Genomic DNA, 27,230 nt, shown 5'->3' with positions numbered 1-27,230 from the left:
CCTTTAGCAACACAAACTTAGGGAACTGTAATTTTATCTTTAAATGAACAGAAATGACTAGTGGTTTGAAGAGCAAAGTCACAGACTCCATTTCTCATGAAACTGGCAGGGTTATTACAAGGGCATGCCTAAATCCAAATGGTAAACTCTTGGGATAGGGAAGAAAATCAAGGCCTGTCCGTTCTGAAGTGCTCACCAAGCTGACCCGCTTGGCCGGCAAGCCATCCTCCAGCCCCCTCCGAGGCCCAGGTCTACACAGCTCCCAGAGTGTGGCTCTCTGGTAACAAGAGCAGGAGAGGAGGCAGGAGGGCAGATCAGAGCGCCTCTGGGGGAAATGGCAGAGCTGCAGGCAGTCCCAGTCCGGGTGGCCAGACACGCTGTGCCTTGTACAATCATCTCAGTCAGGAGGAGAGAGACTTCTCATGAAACCCCAAGCACCAAGCTACAGCCCATGCCAGGCCAGCCTGGGTACTATGGCTGCATGGGGGATGAGGTGAGAGCAGGGTATGGGACATGAGGATTTGGGTCCCTGGCCATGGTCTGGGTGATGAATGAAGGTGGGCTGGGGGCAGAGCAAAGCTCTGTGTGTGGCCCCACCTCAAGGGTCAGCTGTGGGCCTGCACACCCAACCTTGTGGCAGCCACGATTGATGATACAGTTGAAGCCACTGCTGCCCACCAGTTCTGGTCAGAACCATCTGAGGGTCTGGGGTGCACCCAGCCTGCAGGAGAACTCAGCCACAGAGACTGCTGCTGGGGACTGGGTCAGGAAGCCATTGAGGCTTCTCAGCCTTGGGCCTCACCCCAGACCCTCTGGATTGGGTGGAGGTGGAGTCATCACACAGTTTACAGCTTCCCAGGGATTAGGATGCAGCCCAAAGTCTGAGAACCTGGCTCTAATCTTTCTTCAAGGAGTGGATGGTGGATCTGGAGGTGCCTGTCTGTCTCCTGGTGAAGCTTACACAATTGGGAGGTGGGATCTTGGAAAAAAAAAAAACTGCCCAATTACAAATACTCAACTTCTAGCACCCCTCCCCCAATCCTTCAAAAGGGGCCTGTGCCAGTGAGGGACCCAGAAGCTGAAGTTTCCTTGGTGTCACGGTGAATCACTGGGGACAGGTGATTGACTTCAGTTGTCCTCCCCCGACCCCTTCACTCCCCGCTTTTGCCTCACCCCACCCTTACCTGCAGCTCTGCCTCTTTCCCTGCCACAGACATAGGGACCCTGCTGCGGCCACAGCAAATCCTGGACATGCCACCGCTACCTGAGGGGACTCTAGGGCAGCTCGCAGTCTGGGCGGGCAGCTCATCCACAGTCCTCTCATCTAACTTCCCAGTTGTGGAAAGAATCAGGAAGGAAATTTGTGAGGCAGGGAGGAGTAAGTAACATTTTCCAATTTCCAGGAATGTAGAAGACACACCAGCAAACTATTAAAAGTTTCCCATTTATCATAATTTTTGCAACTTCGTACTTTCCCCACAAGGATGACAGCACCAACAAATTTGTCTCCGTGCAGAAAATGAGAAGTCAGGACCCTTATGGGATAAAGCATAAAATACCTCCCATCCTGCCTCCAGGTCCTCTGTCTGCACTGTTGAGCTGCAGGGAAGCTTTCCTCCCAATAAGTCAGTGCAGTTGGAAACAAAGTTTTTTTTAGATTTGTCAACCTGAAAGAAAATAGGGTTTCAAAATTTGATTGCAACATGATTCCCCCACACCTGGCTACCAGCTTCTCTTTCTTTCAGATATCGTACTTGGGGTACCTGCTGCTGTTTAACTATGTTATCCTGGTGCGGATGGACGGCTGGCCCTCCCTCCAGGAGTGGATCGTCATCTCCTACATTGTGAGCCTGGCGTTAGAGAAGATACGAGAGGTGACCACCCCAAAGGCCTGCCCTGGCCTACTAACCACTGACTGCAAATGCAGATATGGCTCCTTACTGAAAAAATATTTCATGCAAATTACACGTGTTGGGTAAGGCGCAGTGGCTCACACCTGTAATCCCAGCACTCTGGGAGGCCGAGGCAGATGGATCACTTGAGATCAGGAATTCGAAACTAGCCTGGCCAGTATGGTGAAACCCCATCTCTACTAAAAATACAAAAACTAGCTGGGCATGGTTCTGCGCACCTGTAATCCTGGCTATTAGGGAGGCTGAGGTGGGAGGATCACTTGAGGTCAGAATTCAAAACCAGCCTGGCTAACATGATGAAACCCCGTCTCTACTAAAAATACAGGAATTTTCCAGTCATGGTGGTGGGTGCCTGTAATCTTAGTTCCTCAAGAGGCTGAGGTGGGAGGATCACTTGAACCCAGGAGGCAGAGGTTCAGTGAGCCAAGATTGTGTCGCTGCACTCCAGCCTGGGTGACAGAGTGAGAGTCCATTTCAAAACAAACAAAACCAAAAAACCAAATTATACATACTGTGGGACGTTTTTTGGAGGTGTCAGAATCCCAAGTTTATTTCATTCATTTTTTGAATATGTATCATCTTCTCCTTCAGCTGAACTTGAAAACCAAAACACAAAGCAAAATAAATGATATTTCATGATGAATCGGTAGGAAAACATCAGCAAATGCTGCCAGCAACCTGAGATAACCCAGTGACTGCAACTGGGTACGAGTATCAGCTTATTTTGGGGGGACTGGAAACAAGAAAGAGAGCTACAAGAGACACTTGCACAGTGTGCTCCAAAATCCAAAGTTACAGGGAGAAAAATGTTACCTCCCTGTGCCAGAGGGTGATGAAAGGAGGGCTCCCGGTGAGGAGGGAAAGGCACTAAGCGAGGTGTGGCTTCAGGTGGACCCTGCCCTTGGCCTAATCCTGCAGGGGGCTCTGCGTGGACTGGACACCGTGGAATCTGTCTCACCTTTGGGCCCCACCTCAATCAGTCATTGGTACCCACCGGAGACATGGCTCCAAGTGTCCAAAAGCAAGCCTCCCAGAAGGGGGCAGGGGTGGGCCTAACAGCAGTGCCTGCAGCAGGTAGGGTGGGCAAGCCTACCTGGGGAAAAGCTCCAGGGCATGTGGGAGGGGCCTGGAGCATTTGCTGCAAACAGGGAACAGGATTTTCAACTCAGTGTTGAAAAAGAACAGATACCATCTCACACATGACTCTTATTATCCCAGAGGGCTCAAGAGAAAATGTAACTCCTAGAAGGCAATCTCTGCAGTCAGCAGAGGAAAGATGGGCCAGGTACTTCCCTTTCCAATGTCATCCAGAAGTTTTAATTCACTACATTTGCTTATAAAGAGAAAGCATATATCCAAGCAAAAAAGCAACTTGAACTGAAAAAGCCCACAGCACCATTTCATATCCTTTCTCCAACTGGTATAGAACCAATACTATTATTTCACGATTACTATTGACCCTTTCACTGAACTGAAAAACATTACTAACCTATTCCAGGCAGAGGGAATCTGATGGCATCGGTCTAATGAGAGCCTGAGAAACTAAAAGAGCACTGAACCTAGATTATACATTCCATATTTTACTCCTCCTTTTCTAGCTGGGCTTCATTCAAATTCTGCAGGCGCTGCAACTGGGATTTCCTGAGTGGCCTGCCTTACCATCGCTGTGCTGTCATGACCTTGCTGAGGGTCCACCATATACTGAGACGCTGTTCTTTATTCCGGGAACCTGTCCCCAGTTACAGGAGAGAGAGGGTGGCCATCAGCTGGTGTGCAAGGGTTGTTAAACTAGTGAATCCCTTCTGTGTGGGCTGATAGATAGCCACTGCCCCATCCTACCACAGAGATCCCCAAGGCCTCTGCAACTGAAGGGGTACCACCTGGCATGTCAACCCCCCCACCCCGCTGCGGCACCACAGACAGCTGTGCCATTGGAACGGCTCTGCGCATGCCCGTGCTAGCTGCTTGCTAAATAGCTTGCATTTTACTCTGTGGAAGTCTCTCCTTAAGCAGCAGTGATTTTGAAAGGATAATATCTCACAGAGGGGAAAACCTGGTCTAACTTTCCCCTGATTTCTCATGTCTAAGTTGCAAAGGAATTTTGGCAAATCAAAACATTTCCTAGTCCCATTCTGCCATCTCCACTGGGTGAACTGAACCTCTGTGGGGCCACGTAGGGCTCATCCCTGCCTAGAGTTTTTGTTCTGTGTGAGTGTGGAATGTGGATTAACAGGCACATGTCCAGATAATTAAAAAAGAAATCAAAATGCAGCTGCTTTAATTGCAGCCAGAAGGACATAATTTGGAAGGCATTTCCTGAGTTTGTAAAACCCTAAATCTAAGAATAGGGAGGATTCTGTGGAATTTCCCTTTCTAGATGTCTCTCTGTGCCTGAGAAGAAGAGTGTTAAGAGGTTTTGATCAGGAAAGGGGCCAGATGCCCTGGAATGTTTCACCAGTCTTATTGTTCCAAGATTCTAAGACAAGACTTATAATACGGCATCTCAGTGTATTGTTCTTTGGGGTTTGTTTTCAGATCCTCATGTCAGAACCAGGCAAACTCAGCCAGAAAATCAAAGTTTGGCTTCAGGAGTACTGGAACATCACAGATCTCATGGCCATTTCCACATTCATGATTGGAGCAATTCTTCGCCTACAGAACCAGCCCTATATGGGCTACGGCCGGGTGATCTACTGTGTGGATATCATCTTCTGGTACATCCGCGTCCTGGACATCTTTGGTGTCAACAAATATCTGGGGCCATATGTGATGATGATTGGAAAGATGGTTAGTAATGACATCCTGTGGGTAACCAGAGAGACTTTGGCTGTGGTTAAGACATAAGAACAGGCCTTAGGCATGGCTTCCTTCAATTTAATTTGGTTTTTCTTTTGAGTTGGCTTTTTAAAGGAATCATTCTTTGCTTTAAGATACACAGTTCTCCTACATGTTGATAACTTAATAAAATCCAACAGAAAAACATGAGTTAAGGGCCTACTGTGTATATATACATACATAGTGTACATACCTATATTATATATGTGCGTGTATACACACACATATATATCTCTCAGTATATATCAGGCACTCAATATATACTGTCTTCCTTCTTCCATACTATATCCATATTTCAACTGTAGGATAACTAATTGCTTTTTTTTTTTTCTTTTTTTTTGAGATGGAGTTTCGCTCTTGTTGCCCAAGTTGGAGTGCAATGGCGTGATCTTGGCTCACTGCAACCTTTGCCTCCCAAGTTCAAGCAATTCTCCTGCCTCAGCCTCCTGAGTAGCTGGGATTACAAGCATACACCACCACGCCCAGCTAATTTTGTATTTTTTTAGTAGAGATGGGGTTTCTCCATGTTGGTCAGGCTGGTCTCAAACTCCCGACCTCAGGTGATCCACCTGCTTTGGCCTCCCAAAGTGCTGGGATTACAGGCATGAGCCACCAAGCCCAGCCTACTTTTGTTTTTTATTCCTTTTGATTTATTATTAATGAGTCTATTTTGACAGCAATATAAAAGAAAATAGCCTCCTTTTTAATAAAAGCTTACTTCACTTTCCCAGGGCATAAGAGAACATCAAGTTTTGATGCAATAGGAATTCAGTAGCAAAATAGATGTCTCAAAATATTTACTTCTTGATGGCTAGAAACATATTTTCAGCATTCTTTAGCACAGGGACATGGATTTGATGTTCTATGAGACTACATCCACTTTGGAATGCATATAAGGCAGCCCCCCCAAAAAACAACGCACCTGATTTATAACCTCCTGACATGTGGTAGAAGCCAGAGATAAAGGGAGCCCAGGGCCATTCCCCAACCTGTACTCCAGATGATCTTCAACTCATGTCCTCCGACCTGCAGTGAACACAGGAAGTTAACATGATTAGACCATGATAACTTCTACTCCAGATCAGGCCAGAGCATATGAAACTGAAAATGAACCAGCAGATCATCCTTACATTACCTAAAAGAGCCTCAGTGTTAGGACAGGTGCAAGAAGAAAGTAAGCCACCTATATTTAGGAAGGACTCTTTATAGAGCAAGTGGTTTTCAGCTAAGGGATGTATGCTTTAGTTAATTCCAGCAAGGGCCTCCATCTTCATGGATGTTCAAAATTAGGAATTATACCAGTTTAGGATCCACAGTAACCATGGCATTGCTCACTGTAGCCACTCAGCACTTGTGTAATAAATGAATAAATGTTGGCCTGTACTCTCAATTAATTATCCTTTTATTTCCTTAGGTATCTCCTCCTCTTACTCCTTAGTATTCCTTACAAACTCCTATCTTTTCTCATAATTCTTTCCTTTCTCCATTTGCAGTTGTAGTTATTAAGGGTAACGAGGAGAAGGAAGAAGGATGAAGAGCAGATGAGGATAGCAATGTTCTAGAAGACATTCTAGACATAAAGCATTGCATGAAGTAGGAAAAAGCCTTCCCATGGATGGGAAGGAGGCTTTCTTCATCCTAATTAAGGATTCCTGAAGTGCTTAATTGGAGAAAGCAATATAATGAGCCAGGGTGAATTTGGTCCATTGAGCCAAGACAGTGGCAGACATATGTTCTCCCTCCTCAGATGATCGACATGCTGTATTTTGTGGTCATCATGCTGGTTGTGCTCATGAGTTTCGGAGTAGCCCGTCAAGCCATTCTGCACCCAGAGGAGAAGCCTTCTTGGAAACTGGCCCGAAACATCTTCTACATGCCCTACTGGATGATCTATGGAGAGGTGTTTGCAGACCAGATAGACCGTAAGAGTAGAATTCATAGTAAGATTCTCTTCCCTGCTTCTGAGGCAGATGAGTTCCAAATTAATGGAAGAACATGTATTAATTTGGAAATAAAAAATATTTGTCACTCCATCATAGGCATCAAATTATTTTACAAAGAAATAAGTACAAATTATGGAACTTTGTACTTATTTCTCAGACATCAATCATTTCTTTTATTCTAAAAATAATTCACTAGAACTCCAAAAGAGTCTCACTTCCCTTGAGCTGGATCTGATGGACATCCTGTCACATGAATGCAGTTCCAATGCCAATAGCCTAGTTTGTCTTCAACTCAATATCTCCCCACCCCAGGATAAGGCTGGTAGTGTTTTCCAGTAGAATAAACTGGTGACATGGCAGAGTAACTGATACGTCCCACCATCCTCTTCTTCAAGCCATCAGAGCCCATTTTCCACATAGCTACTCATTTTGTCTTCACTATTAGAGTGCTATTTTGTATTATCAAAAATAATCTGGATGTTAGCAGAGGAAATGGGCTATGATCCTGCACAGATTTCTGGGGAATGTAGCCCCAGCTCCCCTGCAGGCTGAGCTGGTGTCTTCTGGGTTGAGGGGATATAAAGCTTAAATGTTCTTGTACCTATTTCACCAGGACAGTTCAATAAATGTTCCACCAGTGAAGGAGGCACTTCAGTCCCATTTTCATTTCAGGACCAACATTTCCATTTGCATATTGTACTTTATCATAAAGCATCAGCCATAATAGCGTGTCTGCTGTTTCCAGAGCTCTGCTATTTGAGAACAGAAAGTTATTATCATCTTCCTCTCATATACAATGTAGGACTGTCCATGTATCTATTGCCTCTAGGTTAGATCATAACCAGCTCATGCACTACCATCTTTGTAACTTTTATAATGTCATTCTCACCATATCACTATTGCAAGTGTCACAGAGTCAACTACTGAAATGTCTTAGTAGCTTGGTAAGCCAGAATATAAAAATCTAATTTGGTTTCAAAAGAATATTAGTTTAGATAGACGTACATACATGTTGAAAGTCCCTGGATTCCACACACAAACTGTAATATTTTTATTGTTGGGCTTTCTTTAAAAATTATATTGGGTTATGAGAGAAGGTAAAGAGGTAAACTTTAGGCTGTGTTATTCTCAGGAACATAATTAAATAAGTTTTTGATTCTTTATCTGACTATTAACTAATAATCTTGTAGTTATTTGCACTTATGAGATGTTTGTGTTGGAATATAGGGAGTGTGTCATTGGTTAACCTGTAAGTTAGAATGATCGTCTGCCAATAATATCATATCTTTTTCACAGTATTTTTAACTAGTGAGCTTTTGTTCTTGCTTATGACATATGGTAAAATAAATATCCATGAAATACAATTTCTAGAATTATAATGTATATATAATGTATATAATTCTTCTAAGTAGATCACTGTTTCTAAGTGTGAATCAGTAATTCCCAAGCTTAAAATATTTGCATTTCTACAATTTCTAGAATTATAATGTATATATAATGTATATAATTCTTCTAAGTAGATCACTGTTTCTAAGTGTGAATCAGTAATTCCCAAGCTTAAAATATTTGCATTTCTTCACAGCAAAACAGTTCTGTTGTTAAATCACTTGTTTTACTTTTCTCTCAACCATCATCTTATCTTCTTTCCTCCCCTCCTGTCAAAACAAAACAAAAATCCTGCTTTCCAATCGTTATGTAGTCTACGCCATGGAAATTAATCGTAAGTTTACATGGAATTGATTAGTCTATGGAATGTGTTTCTTAATTACCTTTTCCTTAGCTGATTACTAATAGTCTTAAACTGTTTTTTGGTGCCAGTACTTTTTAAACTGTAAGTAAAAAGTAAAGAGAACCATAAATTCACTGTTGGGATCACCCTATTTTTTTAGGGGAGAAATAGACCCCCTATGACATAAAGTAGCATTTCAAATGAGCAGAGGCAGAAAAGATTATTTTTCAAACATGACATCGAAACAGTTGATTAAACAATTTGGGAAGTAGAGGGGATCACTACCCCATATGACATAACAAAAATATTTTCAAATGTAATTTGTCAGTGAAACCAAAAAAGCAACCAGAAGACAACATAAGCTAATGTTAAATAATTAGAAGCCACCGAGACTTTCTTTTTTGTTTCTTTTTCTTTTCTTTTTCTTTTTTTTTTTTTTTGAGACCAAGTTTTGCTCGTGTTGCCCAGGCTGGAGTGCCATGGTGCGATCTCAGCTCACCGCAATCTCTGCCTCCCGGGTTTAAGTGATTCTCTTGCCTCAGCCTTCCGAGTAGCTGGAATTACAGGCATGCACCACCACACCCAGCTAATTCTTGTATTTTTAGTAGAGACGGGGTTTCTTTCTTTCTTTCTTTCTTTTTTAAATTCAATCTCCATAGATGGGGTTTCTCCATGTTAGTTAGGCTGGTCTCAAGCTCCCAACCTCAGGTGATCCACCCGCCTCGGCCTCTGTAAGTGCTGGGATTACAGGCGTGAGCCACCGCGCCCAGCCACCACAATGACTTTCAAATGGATAACAACAAAGAGAAAAAACATAAAGATTCATTTGTCTGCTTAAAAATGAAGACTTTTATATTTGAAAGCCACAATAAAGAAATGGGAAAATGTTTAGAAATATGACAAACAATAACTATATTGGATTACAGATAGGAGTTTCTGACCTTTTTCTTTGTATGCATTTATTTTTTCCCATGGAAAAATATTGCTTATGAAATAAAGAATCATATTAAAAAAGAGCTAGGTCATTGAAAAACATATGTTTTTCAAGAGATGTTTATCCTTTTCATCATAAATAAAAAGCAAGCACAAAACAATTTTTTTCTTTCAGCTCCTTGTGGTGAGAACCTATATGATGAGGAGGGCAAGCGGCTTCCTCCCTGTATCCCTGGCGCCTGGCTCACACCAGCACTCATGGCATGTTACCTACTGGTGGCCAACATCTTGCTGGTGAACCTGCTGATTGCTGTGTTCAAGTATGTGTCACAGCCGAGGACCACATGTTTATTATTTATTACTGTACAGATTTTCCATTTCATCTCAGAAATCTCCCAGGCTACTAATTTATTTGCAGAGAATTTCATTAGGGTTTTTAAGTAGATCCAATTTTTGCAGTCTCTTTGTTCAAACTTAATCAGTCTTAATGTATTCATAAATTAAGAGCTGACATTTAAATACATTTAAATGTAATCACGATTAGTATTTTAGCACTTTATCGTGTATCTTAATCTAATGAAAATATTTTCTTAGATGGAAGTCTCCTGGGTACAGAAGATTTGATCAAGTCATGCTTTTCATTCATCAGTAGAGGTGCAAAAGGCAGTATTAGTTTCATAAGCTGTTACAATTACTGTAATACTATGTAAAGCATTTTGTTCTGATCATTTATAGAAGATAAAATGGCCTAAAAAAATGGCTTAAAGTATTAAGTTTCTTATAAAACCTATTTGGCATGTGTGTTGAGTATGTTGACCGTGCTCAATAAGTGTTGAAAAAAATGATTTTAGCATCTAAGATGAAAAATATAGAGGGAAAAAGCCCTCACAGAAATATGCAATCTTAGAATTGAACAGGGCATTGGGGAAAACCTGGTCCAAACTTCTGGCTTGAGAGATGAGAAAACTAAGGTCGTGGAAGGTAACTGGCTTTCCTAAGGTCTGTGTTGTAGGCAATGACATCATCCACTTACTGCTTCCTGATGGAAGCTAAAGTAAGACAAAGATTGTACCTACCCCACGTCCAAAATAATGAAACTTCAATCAAATAAGTTCAATAACTAATCAATTCAGTTGAAAAAAAAAGTAGTCATCTACTTGTTAGACTAATGGAAAGTTTAAACATGATAAAATGCTTAGTTAAATGGCTTATACGTCTATATATAGGAACTTAAGTTTCCTGAGTATATGAGTAGATTATGGTGTGGTTTTTCAAGAAAGTAGTACATAGCAATTTATTACACTTAGCTATTTATGAGTACAATGTCCTTAAGCATAGATAATCCACATTGGTGGATAAACCAAAAGATTGGATGATCAAGGGATCAGTACTAAAGGGCACTAAAAGGCCATTTCATTTTTTCATTTAAATATGAGTAACTCTGACTGTTCTGGGCAATCACTATAAAAGGTAATATAACTAACTGTAAAAATGTCTTCTTTTTAAAGCAATACCTTCTTTGAAGTGAAATCAATATCAAACCAGGTGTGGAAGTTCCAGCGATATCAGCTTATTATGACATTTCATGACAGGCCAGTCCTGCCCCCACCGATGATCATTTTAAGCCACATCTATATCATCGTTATGCGTCTCAGTGCCCGCTGCAGGAAAAAGAGAGAAGGGGACCAAGAGGAACGGGATCGTGGATTGAGTATGTGCAGGGCTCTTCATTTCTAGGTTGGGCTGATTTCACAATAGTGTTCCAATTGAACATCCTCACAGAAATCTCACTCAACTAATTGCACGTGTGAAAAGCACCACACTCAGTCCAACTGCTGCTCTTTGCAAAAGGCTTCTCATTTTGTATCCATTTTATTCTAGTTTTGTTAATTTGTTAGTAATTAACATCATGGAAAGCCAGCTCATGGAGATCAGTTGAGCTGATTCTCTAAAATAACTCTATAAGTTTCTATATAAATTCAATGCTCCTTTCAAAACATCTTAATTTGTTGCATTTAAAGGAAATGAGAAAATAATTCTATAGGCTTGACTCTATTCATAAAAATAGGTACAAAAAGTTTTCTAGGAAATATTACTTGGCCTTACTTTCCCAGTAGATGTAGTTTTGTTTTTTATGTTTAAAAGCAGGCCATTTGGCTCCAACTGATAGAGGCATATGACAACCACCCCCCACACACACTTTTTTTTTTTTTTTTTTTTTTTTTTTTTTTTTTGAGATGGAATCTAGCTCTGTCGCCCAGGCCGGAGTGTAGTGGCACCATTCTCGGCTCACTGCAACCTCCGCCTTCCGGATTCCAGTGATTCTCCTGCCTCAGCCTCTTGAGTAGCTGGGACTACAGGCACCCGCCACCACACCCAGCTAATTTTCGTATTTTTAGTAGAGATAGGGTTTCACTGTGTTGGCCAGGCTGGTCTCGAACTCCTGACCTCATGATCTGTCCGCCTCGGCCTCCCAAAGTGCTGAGATTACAAGCGTGAGCCACCGCACCCGGCCAATCCCTTTTTGGATACAAACCAATTGGAGTAGTGGTGAACTGCCGTAGGAGTGGCATTGAAGAAAGCGTAATTAACGTGAGGCTGTGAAATTCACACTAAGGCCACAAAACATTCTTCTTGTTTTTCCCGTGTCCGACACCTCTCCCTTCACACAGAGCTGTTCCTTAGCGATGAGGAGCTGAAGAGGCTGCACGAGTTCGAGGAGCAGTGCGTGCAGGAGCACTTCCGGGAGAAGGAGGACGAGCAGCAGTCGTCCAGCGACGAGCGCATCCGCGTCACTTGTGAGAGGTACGCGCAGCGTCCCCACCGCGGGCCCGCGGGCCGAGGGTTTGCGGAGTCGGGCGCCCGACTCTATGGGGGATGCCAGTGTTCGTTTAAACATTCACCCCGAGTTCGCATGTTTTATTTAAACTTCAGGTTTTATTCCCTCGAAACTGAGGAAGTTCCTAGGTGATGATTGTGCGTTGGTTATAGAAGGGAATGACATTTATTCCAAATATTCTGGGCCAAAAGAAAACCTAACAATTCTTGCCTACCTTCACCCTCTACCCCAAAGTGGGGGCGTTTCCACAAGGTTAATGGAAGCTACAGAAAGCCATCTTTCTCCCTGCTCTTGCTACTAATTTCCCTTTGCCAGCGTGCTTTCCCCTGGGGACTGCCCTCCTCATCCTGCCTAGCTGTTTGCTGCACCTTCGCAACACCTTTCCCAGCCTCACGGGGCAGAGGAAAGGCGCCCTCCTGGGGCTCCCCCGTGAGTGGGAACTGGAGTGGGGGTGCAGGGTGGGGCTGAGGTGTCTGCCCCCATGAGGGTGGGAGCTGCTAAACTAGGGCAGGGTCTGTCTTTCAGACACCTTGGCATCCTCAGTACCCAGCAAGGTCAGCCTAATCTCCATGGTAATGCTTAACAAATGCAGAGTGAATGAATGCAGGATGTGTGAATCAATGAATAAGTAAACGAAATCAGGCTGGGAGGGACAGAAATGGTGACATTTTCCAAACTTTATAGTATTGCTCTATCCTAAGCTGGGAAAGAGCAACTGGCAAAGGGTAGACAGGAGCAATCGACCTTCACTCTCTGCGCTTTTTATCATGTAAGTTTTGAGAGCCCTTACCACTTTCTAAAAGCAATTTCTGCTTGCTAAAGATCTTGGGACTGATAACACACTGTTCCAAAGGGTTTCGCTAACAGTGTGGCTGGAAGAAGGATGAGCTCAGAGCAGCCATGCCTAACGCGATGCTAGCTCTGCATTCTATCCTTGAGCACACAGAATTCAAGTTTCCGAATACAGACACATTGAGAGCCATAGTAACGGGGTGGGACTTCAGAAAGATACTGCAGCTGGCAGTTCCCAGTCACGGGAATTCACAGATGCACCTTAGGTCTCGCTCGCGCACGTTCAGGCCAATGAACTCTCCTCAGCCCACAGGAGGGGAGATGGCAACTGTGGGTCCCTGGACCCCGTTCCCTTCTAGACCCAGTTACCTTGTGATCCAACCAGCCAAACTCCAGGGTTACATGCACCACCTTCTACCTTACTAAGGTAAATCTTTAATAAAACTTTGGAATGCTTGTTTGATATTTTAAGAGTAATTGCTAAACTTTCAAAATATAAAAATTATTTCTTCATGAGAAGGATAAGGCACCCCATGTAGATCATCTAAAATGTCCACTTCTTAGTGAGACATTAACTTGAATGTAATATTAGCCAGCCAGTTACAGTGGAGATTGTGGGTTTTTTTTGCTCTGCTCCTCCTCCTCTCCCTTCCCTGGCATTCCTTGGATTTTTACCATTCTTGGACCAAAGCTCCAAGAATGTGGTTATCAGGTCACTACCAAATAGCATTTTTCTCTGGGGGCTCTGTGCACACGTAATAGGGATGAAAGTGTGTAGGGCAGAAAAACATGCTGCTTCCTGTTTCTCTCGGCTGAGGTCCCAGGAGTGATGGGAGCACATGCCTGCCCCTCCGTCTCCCTTGGCCTTGTCTAGGCTGACTCACAGGTGAATGCCCGAGACAGAAAGAGGAGGCAGCTTGAGGAAAAGGGAGTTTTCCTTCCCTCTTAGCTAGGCCAGCTAAAAGTAGTTATTTGTACCTAGCTTTGGGTGCCTGTGACTACTTTAAAAATCATACTTGAAGTACTTAGGCATTTCTGCCAGTTCTTCAATATTCTTTCCATATAAGATTAGTTTTGAGGCCGGGCGCAGTGGCTCACACCTGTAATAGCACTTTGGGAAGCTGAGGCAGGTGGATCACCTGAGGTCAGGAGATCCAGACCAGCCTGGCCAACGTGGTAAAACCTCTTCTCTACTAAAAATACAAAAATCAGCCATGTGTGGTGGCGTGCACCTGAAATCCCAGCTACTCAGGAGGCTGAGACAGGAGAATTGCTTGAACCCAGGAGGCAGAGGTTGCAGTTAACTGAGATCAAATGACTGCACTCCAGCCTGGGTGAGAGAGCGAGACTCCGTCAAAAAAAAAAAAAAAAAAAAGATTAGTTTTATTTTCTGCATCACCATTTCCCATTTAATGGTCTTCCTGCTCTTCTCTTGGTGATGTCTTCACCACCACCATTCAGTTTGTAGGGTCTGGTTGGGAGCACGTCAGCCTCTGCCTTGTCTCCCTGTTGTCTTGGTAACTTTCAGAGCTGAGCCACCGATTCTCGTGACTCAGTCTTACAAGTGTGTTCACACAGGGTGGGCACCCATTAATCATGCTCCTCCACGCAGGGTGCTTTTAGTGCTTCTGTGCAGAATCCAAATTCATGGGTCTCTCCTAATGCTTGGAAAGTTACATATAAAATGCTAACAATTTAACTGTTTATTTTTATTATAAAGTTCCAACATTTTGTCAGATCCAACATTCAGTCCTGCAATGAGATTTGCAATACGATTCAGCATTGATTGACACAACACTGGGTTGCAGCAGGATATTGAACCCCAAGTCCTACCAAGCACGCCCACTTAGACGTCTTAGGGGCCCTGCTGTCAGGGTTCTCCTCCTGAACTTGGACATCTCCAGTGCTCCAGTCTCTGTGAATGCCACCACCATTAAGCTCAGTGAGCAGACTGGCAGATCATTGTGGTACCTCCCTCTTCGTCATTAACTATCATCAAGTTCTGTTTACTTCCCCTCATAATAAATCCTGGTCCATTTATTTTTTTATCCCTACCCCGACGCACCTAGTACAAGCTTCCATCATTTTTCACTTCCATTCCTGTAGCTGCCTCTACCTGAGCTCTCCATATTCATTTCTGCTTCCATCATTTTTCACTTCCACGTATGTGCGGTACCTCATACCTTCCTCCTTCCCTGCTTCTCTTCTTCGGATCTCTGCCCAAATGCCAATTCCTTATGGAAAACTTCCCTGACCACCTCACACCTTAGACTAGATCAGAACCCTCAGGCCTTAAGCTGCATGAAGGCAGGGCCACATCTGGTTTTTGTCCACTATGATATTCCCAGAGCCTGCATATCTCCACACAGTAGGAGTGAGACTTTTTTTTTTTTTTTTTTTGAGACAGTGTCTCACTCTGTTGCCCAGGCTGGAGTGCAGTGCCACAATCAGGTCTCACTGCAGCCTCAACCTCCTGGGCTCAAGTGAGCCTTCTGCATCAGCCTCATAAGTAGCTGGGACTACATGCATGCACTACTCCCGGCTAATTTTTTTTTTTTTAGTAGAGAGGAAGTCTCACTGTGTTGCCCAGGCTAGTCTCAAACTCCTGGCCTCAGCAATCCTGCTTCAGCCTCAGGATTTTTCTGAATGAGTGAATGACTCAAAAGTTTGTCTCCTGATTTGAATATAAGTTTCTATCCCACCCTCAATGAGTTCCCTCCTGGAATATCAAAAAGGAAACCAACTGCGCTCCTTCTGGGTTCAAGGCATTGGTTTTACTATAAGGAAGTAGGAGCAGACTCAAGACCAAAGCATTAGGCCACCTATAATGGTCAGGAAGACAACAAGTGTTGGTGTTGGCACCATCTCTGCTCAAAAAGATAACATCAAAGAGCCAAGGGCTGGTGGGATAAGAACATTTTATAGACAACTTCTTTTTTATTATTATTTGTAGAAACAGGGTCTCACTCTGTTGCACAGGCTGGTCTCAAACTCCTGGGCTCAAGCTATCCTCCTGCCTCAGCCTCCCAAAGTGCTGGGATTACAGGCATGGGCCAGCCACCATGTCTGGTCAGTTTCTGGCAGCCTGGCCAAGGTAGACCTTGTCTACCCAAGTGTTCTGTCCTCATCATGTCAGGAGAATATTTGGCAAGATGAGTCCTCATCATTGGGAGATTCGAGGCTATCTGTGTCTTCTGCACATCCACTGTGGAGCAGAAGTTCTCTTTGTGGTTCAGCATCCCTTATCATAGGTTCACAGTTCAAGAGAATTGGGCTAGAAAGAATCTTTCCTGACAAAATTTTGTCAGAGATCAAACTTCCTTTCCTCAAACAATGAGAATTATGTTATCCAGCATGTTTTCCTTTTTCCATGGCTTCAAGGAAGCTTAACACCAAACTTAAATTATAAAAGTATATTACTGTAGGATTTTGAAATATGTGCAGCACATTGCCTCTTCATTGATTTTTTTCTATCTCCTACTTTCATTTACATATTAATGTCTGTCATTTCACAATATGCAGGATATAACTCATAAGTCATAAATTTAAAATGTAGTTGGCCTTGTACTTAAAAAGCTATGGGTCTTAGATAAGCCAAACCTATAATGGCATTTCTGATTGCCCCAAAACTTCTGGGTTAAGTGGTTTCTTGTCAGATTTGTGGATATGGATTGAAGTGTTTTGTTTTGTTTTAATTCTAGAGACAGGGTACTGCTTTGTTGCCCAGGCTGGAGTACAGTGACATGATCATAGCTCACTGCAGCCTCAAATTTCTGGGCTCAAGTGAATTTCCTGCCTCAGCCTCCTGAGTAGCTGAGACTACAGGCATGCACCACCACACCCAGCTAATGTTTGTATTATTTGTAGATATAGGATCTCACTATGTTGCTCAGGCTGGTCTGGAACTCTGGCCTCAACCAGTCCTCCTGCCTTAGCCTCCCAAAGTGTTGGGATTACAGGCATGAGACATCATGCCCCATCCTGGATTAATGTCTTGGATTTCCTGCAGGCTTGATGGGAAATCAGCAATTTGTGGCTTTGAAATCTTTTTATTTGGCATCCTCTTCCCATGTGACCAGAAAGAGAAGTGGCTGGTAATGGAGACCTACCAAGAAGAGGACAAGATAGTAACTAGAGAAACTGAGAGATCAGTCATAGGAAGGAAGTGCAGGATTCCTCGAATGTAGAGAAGGTTGTAGCATGGCCCAGTGATGGGGAAGACATTCGGGGAGGATCCTGTCTGAATGCTTTAATCTTCTAAATTAATAGGGTTCAAGGTTGCCTGGATAACAGGAAGGGGATGGCATTAAATGTTGGAGTTTTGATGTGCCAGTGGATGACACCCTTATTCCTGATCTGACTTTGAAAGCCAATTCAGAGACAGATGCAAACTTCAGAAGGATAGAGATAAAAAATATCAGTTTTATTAGTAATAACAGTTGTACCAGAGGGTGAGGCTTCATTCTTGCCTAATACTCACCCAGAATTAGGAATAGCCACTCAGCCACAGGCAGCAGCAGCCACCACAGGCCTCCCTTCCCACAGGCAGAGTCAGCCTGTGCGCCAAGCCTACCAGATGACCAAGACAGAGAGAGAGACAAGCATGCGGCCTCCTGGGCCCCAATCTCCAACCAGATGAGCAGTCCTCCTCCAAAGTAAATAAAGGCCTGGAGTGAGGTCAGAGCATTACTAATGAAAAGCACACTCACATAGAAAGAAAAACTGGGCATGGAGAAAGTGTAACTCCCCGACAATCAACATTACTGACTTAAAGCCAGTAGGAAAAATTCAAGTCAAGTGAGTTCACTTTTAGAGGAAATACGGCAGGAAGGGAGATAACCAGGATTGCTTGGCAGGAATAATGAAGATGCAAGTGAAATTAGATGCCATGTCTTTGTACTGGACCAGGTTCGTGTGGCTCTCATGGCCTTCGTTGGGACACTGTACAGCCCAAAGGCAAGGATGCAGAAAGACAACTGCACGTGGGGCATGGACGCTGAAGAGGGCCATGTGCTCAAGAACCAATCCGTGGAGAGACCTCTAAGAAGCTAGTGTTTGCACATGGAAGCATAAACATATGACATTGCCTCCAGGCACCAAATCTCCTTGCTTAGCCCTGAGTCCTGGTAGCAATAGGTGAAGGGTAGGGATTGGCACTAATGTGTTGCAGGTAAGGGAGAAACAACGTAGGCAATTAATGGTGGGTTCACTTCGTGGCCAACCACAGAATCTGGCCTGAATAGAAAATAGAACATAACCAGAAAAGGCTAATGATTAGATGACTTGAATTCTAGAAACCTGGGAAGTCTGGGATATATTTCAATGAGGCAGCAGAGAGCTAGAATCCCAGAGAGCTTAATCTTTTTTTTTTTTTTTTTTTTTTTTGAGATGGACTTTCACTCTTGTTGCCAGTCTGGAGTGCAATGGCGTAATCTGGGCTCACTGCAACCTCTGCCTCCCGGGTTCAGGTGATTCTACTGCCTCAGCCTCCCGAGTAGCTGGGATTATAGGCATGTGCCACCATGCCCAGCTAATTTTTTGTATTTTTAGTAGAGATGGGGCTTCACCATGTCGGCCAGGCTGGTCTTGAACTCCTGACCTCAGGTGATCTGACCGTCTCAGCCTCCCAAAGTGCTGAGATTACAGGAGTAAGCCACCACGCCTGGCCTAATATTCTTTTAGTAACTCTTCAGTATGCTGTTTATTACAAAGAATGAAAAAGCCAGAAGAAAGACATGAGTCTTGGCCAGGCACAGTGGCTCACACCTGTAGTCCCAGCACTCTGGGAGGCCAAGGTGGGTGAATCATGAGGTCAGGAGTTCAAGACCAATCTGGACAACATGGTGAAACCCCATCTCCACTAAAAATACAAAAAGTAGCCTGGCGTGGTGGCACATGCCTGTAATCCCAGTATCTCGGGAGGCTGAGGCAGGAGAATTGCTTGAACTCTGGAAGTGGAGGTTGCAGTGAGCCGAGATCACAGCATTGCACTCCAGCCAGGTGACAGAGCAAGACTCTGTCTCAACAACAACAACAACAAAAATTAGCTAAGAATGGTGCCGGGCATCTGTAATCCCAGCCACTCAGGAAGCTGAGGCAGGAGAATCGCTTGAACCCAAGAGGAGGTTGCAGTGAGCCAAGATCGCACCATTGCACTCTAACCTGGACGACAGAGTGAGACTCCATCTCAAAGAAAAGAAAGATTTGAGTCTTGTTCTATTATGACTAGTTTTAATTTAGTCTTTCACACATAACGACTCTGTCAGTAAGCACAACAAGGTTCTATCCTGGTGTTCTTCCTATAATTATTAAGTGTAAAAGGGAGCATGTGTGAAGAAGTGGATGGAAATTAAGGTAGCTGGATATAAAATTTAGAGTGGATAAGACAACTTTATGATCAGTAGCTCTGGAATTAAATTATAGGGTAGGAATAGCTTTAGAACTCAAGTATAGAATACCATTGGATCTTGAAACAGGGGTTTCTGCAAGTATGAACTGGAGCTAGCTCCCTTAACATCACATCTTCATTTAACTCTATCATTAAGGAAATGTTCCCATATAATTTATAAGATCCTTGCAGGTGAAGGGTGATTGTTTCCCATAAAAATATGACTGCATATAAAACAAGTTTTAGGCCAGGGACAGTGGCTCATGCCTGTAATCTCAGCACTTTGGGAGGCTAAGGTGGGCGGATCGCTTAAGGCCAGGAGTTCGAGACCAACCTGGCCAACATGGTGAAATGCATCTCTACTAAAATTACAAAACTCTGCCGGTGTAGTGGTGCATGCCAGTAATCACAACTACTCAGGAGGTTGAGGCAGGAGAATCACTTGAACCCAGGAGGCGGAGGTTGCAGTGAGCCAAGATTGCGTCCCTGCACTCCAGTCTGGGTGACAAAGTGAGACTCTGTCTCAGAAATTTAAAAAGGCCAGGCACGGTGGCTCACGCCTGTAATCGCAGCAGCTTGGGAGGCTGAGGTGGTGGATCACCTGAGGTCAGGAGTTCGAGACCACCCTGGCCAACATGGCGAAACCCTGTCTCTACTAAAAATACAAAAATTAGCTGGGCATGGTAGCATGGGCATCCTAGCTATTTGGGAAGCTGAGGCAAGAGAGTCGCTTGAACTCGGGAAACAGAGGTTGCAGTGACCCGAGATTGCGCCACTGCACTCCAGCCTGGGCCACAGAGCGAAACTCCATCTCAAAAACAAAATAAAATAAAAAATTAATTAATTAATTAAAAAATAAACACATAAAATAAAACAAGTTTTAACAACTGGCTTACTACAGAACTCCAAATGTTTCAGTCTTTCCACAAGGACATGAATTTGGACCTTATGTTTCATAGGCAAGAGTCTATGCAAAGTCCAATAAAGTTATGCCGTACATAGGTATTCTCTTGGAAATTAATAGGAAAGTTCCACAGATTCATATATTGTCATACCTATTATTTGAATGAAACAGAACACATTATTTACAACCACTTAACAAAAAGTGTGTTTTCATTTAACCACCTTCAGGCTTAGTGGCATCATGTTCAAAATCAAGTATCCTTAATAATAGATATAGCAAGGTATAGAGAAAATTTGCAATGGTATCTTACTCACACAGCCATGTCCTTTGACACTTGTGTACCATTTGCAGTTCACAGAGCACACAATTTCATTTAGTTAACTTAATTTAGTTGCTATCAGCCTGCAACTGTGGTTAATGTGTGATAAATCACTCCCCAGGGACAGAAACACTTAGAGAGGGGCTGGTGGAGTAGCTTCATCCCAAAAGCAAATGTGGATGGGCACATCTCAAAGGGAACGCTGACACTGGCCACATCTTAATCAGAAACAGCTTTTGTTTTTTCTCAGAACCAAACTAAACAAAAAGAGTCATGATATGTAATGTCAGTTGTTAATCTGGTATAATCTTTCACTTTCTTAATTTAGAAAACAAGTATGTGTCTGTGCATGTGTGTGCGTGTGTGTGTGTACGCCAGGTTTTGAGACTGATTAGGGCATTCAGGTGTATCCTTTTAACAGAAAAGCCTAAAGATTAAATCTCTGAGTCAAAAGAGAAATGTGGGCATAGAGGGACACAACTATTATTAATCAAGACTTGATTGAGACCAGGAGTTCTAGACCAGCCTGGCCAACATGGTGAAACCCTGTATCTACTAAAATTACAAAAAATTAGCCAGGTGTAGTGGTGCATGCCGGTAATCCCAGCTACTCAGGAGGATGAGCCACGAGAACAACTTGAACCTCAGAGGCGGAGGTTGCAGTAAGCCAAGATTGCACCCCTGCACTCCAGCCTGTGCAACAAAATGAGACTGTGTCTCAAAAGTTCAAAAAGGCCAGGCATAGTGGCTCATGCCTGTAATCCCAGCACATTGAGAGGCCAAGGCAGGTGGATCACCTGAGGTCAGGGGTTCGAGACCAGCCTGGCTGCACATGGGGTTCTGGGCTCCTCGTGACTTTAGGAGCAGTACACATGATGCAGTTAAGAACAGAGCAAATATTGTAATAAATCAAGTGTAGCTTAAATTTCTATTCAAAGTCAGGAGAATGATTAATTGGGGCCCAGACAGTTTATATATTTCATTGCTTATCGTTTCCTCTGATACAGAACGATGGAAGGTGGCAGTTAGGAATTGCTCTTCAGGTCTGCCAGTTGAGAAATCATGTGTTTGGTGGTTAGAAAAATGGCCTCAATGCCCTTTTCAAAAGTATTCGTAAGCGGAATTTTTTCTGTAAAGTCAATGCTGCCGTAATGTGAAAAATAAAAACCTAGTAGAGCTACTTATAGGATCTACAAGTAAATCCAAACCCAGAAATAGTTACAGAAACCACAAACTTCACATGGAGAGAAAGGAAGATAATCAATCTGATCAGAAATCAGTGTCACCATGTGTAAGAAAGCACACTTTGTGTCATAAAACTACTACTAATCAAAGAAATAATTTATTTGCGCTGAATACTTGTTATACTGAAAACATAGTGATAAGTTATTTGACTGTGTGATTTGAAATATTTGAGGGTATTGGCATATTTTGTAAAGTAAGAATTATTTTGAAAATTTTTGAAAACCCCATAATAAATAACACGGGCATGATAATTTAATTAAATCATGCCTAAAGCCAGCATAGCAACATATGTTTACATGCAATGGCTGAGGTCCCTGACATCACCAAGGCAGCTTTCATTCATCTAGCTCTTCCACAGCCATTAGAGGTAGCTGAAAGTTCTAGGACCAGTTTTCTCACAGCTGGGGTCATCAAATGACTTGGGATGTGGGTTTCTCATGTTCTAAGATAACTTTATTTTTTAACTTTGATGATGACGGCATGTTTGCAAAGGGTCCTTGAGCAAATGTGGGGATGAAGAACAAGATGGGGCAGGATGGGAAGATAAGGGCAGATTCTGAAGAGCTTTGAATGTATATGGGAAACAGAAATCTCTATAGGATGTTAAGATTAAGGGCTGCCATGGATGGAAGGGAAGAATTAAAGCTACATTTTCATAGCATTTTACATGGTATGAGAAAGTGTCAGTCTCTGTATCGCAGAATAGGGTTGCCAATGGAGATTATAAGGTCTTCCTTTAATACACTTTTTGGTACCCAACACTACAGGGAAATTGTGTTTTTATCTTAAGCATGATGGGAGGCTGCTACTGTTTTTAAGCAAAGATTGACATGGTTGTATTTCTGTGATATCTTTTTGGATTAGAATGAGAAGACATTGGAGGCAAAGAGGCTATTCCTTGTAACTAACATTTTTTGTTTTATCAGCTTGGGGGTACAAAATGAGGTCATACATCTTTTTTCTTTCCTTTTTTTTTTTTTTTTTTTTTTGACAGAGTCTCGCCCTGTCACCCAGGCTGGAGTGCAATGGCGCAATCTTGGCTCACTGTAACCTCTGCCTCCTGGGTTCAAGCGATTCTCCTGCCTCAGCCTCCCAAGTAGCTAGGATTATGATGTGTGCCACCATGCCCAGCTAACTTTTTACTTGTATTTTTTAGTAGAGATGGGGTTTCACCATGTTGGTCAGACTGCTCTCGAACTCCTGACCCCAGATGATCCACCCACCTCAGCCTCCCAAAGTGCTGGGATTACAGGCATAAGCCACCATGCCCAGCCAAGGTCATATATCTTTTAATATGTGAAATTATTCTTTGACCTCATCTCATTTGCTTATTCTAAGAGTTATTTTTCCTCTCGCTATTGTCCCATCGCCCCACCCTCACCCCCCACCTTGAGTCAGGTGCAGGAAATCCAGTAGTCTGGTGAAGTCCCTACACACTGCATCAAAATTCAAGATGGCGAAACCAATCATTGCTCTTTGCTCTCTGTGTCCTCCTGTCATTTGGCCCTGACAGTAAATGCAATTGTGGAAGTGCAGGGCACAGAGGATTGATGTGAGCCCCAGCTTTCTGGCTGGAGAATAGCAAAGGGGAGCTCCCAGGAACTAGAGACATCAGGGAGATAGTGAGGTGGGGAACTTGGAAAAGTAATGCCATAAATTTATGAACTCACCCCCAGACTGTGTGTGTCAAAGGTTGGGGAGTCTGCTTCTTATTCACATACCAAAGGCATTGAGTGGGGCAAAATGAACAAAAGCTGGTAGAGTAAGGAACTCTGGAACTCTGCCTCACCATAAAAGCAATAACAAAGTTGGCAAAAACTGTCAGAGTCTATATTTTGTGGAACTCTGGGAATTAAGCAATGGCTTATTAGGCAACTTAGGGCATTCTTATTTAAATGAAATGGCTGGATCTTGATTTTTTTTTTTTTTAAAGTGAGCTTTGTGACATTTTAACTTACCCCTGCCCTATCCTCTGCTCTCCAGTTTAGTGGTCGCCTTGAAAACAACAACCTGCATTCCTAGTACCAGTAGGAGCAGAAAGAATCTCATATGCAAAGAATTATAATTACTTGTTTTGTAATTACAAGGCAGTTCCTTGGAAGTCTGGCTGAAAGTCTCGTCTTTATTTCACCTGAGCTGGAACAGGCCCAGTACTAAAGCTTCTAGTTAGAAGGGGTGGACGAAGGGTTGTCAAAACCATTTACAGGCAAAGCGTTTAGTGCTTGCTCTCTGAGGTGACAGATGACAACTGGGGCAAACAATAGACTAACCAAAAAGTTAGGGAGAAAAACAGATGTCCATAAGAGCTTTGAAAGGCTCTGACACATTCCTGGGAATCTAGAAAGCTATATGCATGCTAGGGCTGTGCATAGGCTCAGGAAAGACCTGAGAAAGCTGTAAGCTTGTTTCTGGCTGACCTGACCTTGAGGCTCTATGAAAGCAGGAAGTGAAGGCTAAGGCAAAGATGTAAACTGCCTGAGTATTGAAAATGTGCCCCTATATACACATATAGCTTCTCAGAAAAGACTAGATTTTTTTCTTGTTGTTCCACACATTTAAGGAAATCTCTAAGTATTAACTGACCACTAAGCTAATAAAACACAAACTTTAGTGGCCATACAACACAAAGAATACAGACTTTACAAAATTATTTCAGAAAAATCACTAAACAAACAACAACTATGTTAAAAAGCAATACTGACAAGCCTGAGAGGGGAGAGAATCTGATTTCTAGAGTTGCCACATTATAAAACTCAACATGTCAACTTTTAAATAAAAATGACAAAGCATGTAAAGAAATATGAAACTATGGTCCACACACAGGAAAAAGGACAATCTTAAAAACCGTCCCTTAGGAATCCTGGATATTAGATGTTTTAGCAAAGAGTTTAATTCAATTATTTTAGCTATTTAAAGTACATTTAAAGACCTGAAGGAAACCATCTCCAAAGAACTAAAGAAAAGTGTGAGAAGGATTTTTCACCAAATAGAGACTATCAATAAAGAGGTAGAAATTATATCAAGTAGTAGATGAGGTATCAAAAAAAAAAAAAAAAAAAGAGGTCAAAATTATATATATTTAAAAAAAATAGGTCAGGCACAGTGACTCATGCCTGTCATCTCAGAACTTTGGGAGGCCAAGGTGGGAGGATTGCTTGAGGCCAGGAGTTCAAGACCAGCCTGGGAAACATAGCAAGACTGTTTTAACTTACATAAAATTGTTTTTAAAACTAGACAAGAATGCTGGTGCATACCATGGCAACTGGCCAAGTATGGTGGTGCCAGTAGTCCTAGCTACTTGGGAGGCTAAGTGGGAGGATTGCTTGAGCCCAGGAATTCAAGGCTGCAGTGAGCTATAATCTTGCCACTGTCCAGCCTGGACAATAGAGTAAGACACTGTCTCAAAAAGAAGAAAGAAAGGAAGAGAGGGAGGGAGGGAGGGAGGGAAATTCTGACATTGTAAAATACAATAACTGAAATGAAAAATTGACTACAGAGGCTCAATAGCAGATTTGAGCAGCCAGATTAAAGAATTGGCAAACTGGAAAATAAATCAGTTAAAATTACTCAGTCTAAGAACAGGGGGGTAAATGAAGAGAAAATGAACAGTGTCAGAGACCCATGGAACACCATCCAGCATAACAACATGGGCATTATGAGAGTTATAGAAGGAGAGAAGCAAAAGTGGCAGAAATAATATTTAATGGCCAACATTTTACAAATTTTATGAAAGATATGAATCTACATATCCAAGAAACTCTGTAAACTCCAAGTAAGATAAACTCAGAGATCCATACCAATTAACATTATAGCCAAACTGTTAAAAGCCAAAGGAAAAGAATCTTGAAAGCAGCAAGAAAGAAGCAACTTATCACATGCAAAGGATGCTCAATCAGATAAAAAGGCTGAGCTCTCATCAGAAGCCAGGAAGACCAGAAGACCTTGGGATGACATAGTCAATATGCTGAAAGAAAAGGACTGTCCACTAAAACTTATATATCCAGCAAAATTCTCCTTTGAAGGATAAATTAAGATATTTTCCCAGATAGCCAAGAACTGAGAGAATTCATTAATAGCAAACCTATTACAAGAGATACTAAAGATAGTTTTTCAAGCAGAAATGAAAAAACATAAGACAATAACTAAAATACATGAAGAAATAAAGAGGACCAGTAAATGTAACTACTTAGGTAAATATGAAAGGCATTATAAATGTATTTTTTGTTTGTAACTACTTTTTATTTTCTTTATGATTTATAAGACAACTGCATAAAGCAATCATTACAAATCTATGTTGATGGGTAGACAATGTACAAAGATGTAATTTTTGATAATAACAGCATAACATGGTTGGGGAAGGATGGAGCTTTACAAGAGTAAAGTTTGTGTATATAATTGAAAGTAATTGGTATTAGGCCAAGTGCAGTGGCTCACACCTCTAATCCCAGCACTCTGGGAGACCAAGGCAGGTGGATCACCTGAGGTCGGGAGTCCAAGACCAGCCTGGCCAACATGGTGAAAATCTCTACTGATACAAAAATCTACTGAAAATACAAAAATTAACTGGTGTGGTGGCACATGCCTGTAATTACCACTACTTGGGAGGCTGACATATGAGAATCACTTGAACCTGGGAAGTGGAGGTTGCAGTGAGTTGAGATCTTGCCACTGCACTTCAGCCTGGAAACAGAATGAGACTCCATCTCAAAAAAAAAGTAATTGCATTAAACTAAAGTAGACTGTTATAAATTAAGGTGTTAGTGATAATTCCCAGAGTAAGCACTAAGAAAATAACTCAAAAACATATGAGAAAAGAAATAACAGGGGGCAGGTGTGGTGGTGCATGCCTGTAGTCCCAGCTACTCAAGAGGTTAAAGCAGAAAGATCACTTCAGCCCAGGAGTTCAAGGCTAGCCTGAGAAACATAGTGGGGCCCCATATCTTAAAAAAGAAAAGAAATATTAAGTGAATTAAAATGATACATTGGGAAATACCTATTTAACATAGAAGAAAGCAGTAATAATGGAGTTGAGGGACAAAATAAAAAAAAGATATAACATATAGAAAACAAATAGCAGTATGGTAGAGGTAAGTTCTTCCATACCTGTAATTATATTATGTGTATATAGATTAGACTTTTTAAGACAGAGACTGCACAATGAATATTTAAAATATGGTGTAATTATATGCTGTCTACAGAGTCTCACTTCAGATTCAAAAATTTTTAAAGTTTTAAAGTAAAAGGATGGAAAAAGATATTTCATGCAGACAGTAATCAAAAAATAGTTGTAGTGGCTATACCTATCAGGTAAAATAGACTCTAAGACAAATATTGTTACTAGAGACAAAGAAGGACATGACATAATGAATGATATAATGAAAAGGTCAATA

The 27,230-nt window shown here is 42.3% G+C and overlaps 1 protein-coding gene across 3 annotated transcripts in view; it reads left to right on the top strand.

The window, feature by feature from the left end:
- The window catches only part of TRPM1 (transient receptor potential cation channel subfamily M member 1), a 155,172-nt gene that overhangs the window by 117,594 nt on the left and 10,348 nt on the right, over positions 1-27,230 (top strand). The window contains exons 20-26 of one of the 3 annotated variants that reach the window (XM_012472491.2): positions 1,746-1,874; positions 4,449-4,700; positions 6,496-6,670; positions 8,391-8,411; positions 9,529-9,673; positions 10,862-11,064; positions 12,026-12,158. In XM_012472491.2, coding sequence (XP_012327914.1) covers positions 1,746-1,874; positions 4,449-4,700; positions 6,496-6,670; positions 8,391-8,411; positions 9,529-9,673; positions 10,862-11,064; positions 12,026-12,158 — 1,058 coding nt within the window. Of the gene's footprint in view, positions 1-1,745; positions 1,875-4,448; positions 4,701-6,495; positions 6,689-8,390; positions 8,412-9,528; positions 9,674-10,861; positions 11,065-12,025; positions 12,159-27,230 lie in introns of all 3 variants that reach the window. The other 2 variants (XM_012472490.3, XM_012472492.3) reach the window with 2 other exon arrangements.

This window comes from Aotus nancymaae, unplaced genomic scaffold (assembly GCF_030222135.1).
Source record: "Aotus nancymaae isolate 86718 unplaced genomic scaffold, 86718_ANA_hifiasm-v0.15.2.pri h1tg000014l, whole genome shotgun sequence".
NCBI lineage: Eukaryota > Metazoa > Chordata > Mammalia > Primates > Aotidae > Aotus > Aotus nancymaae.
Note: the sequence above shows the minus strand (reverse complement) of the source record. Positions and strands in the feature narration are given on the sequence as shown.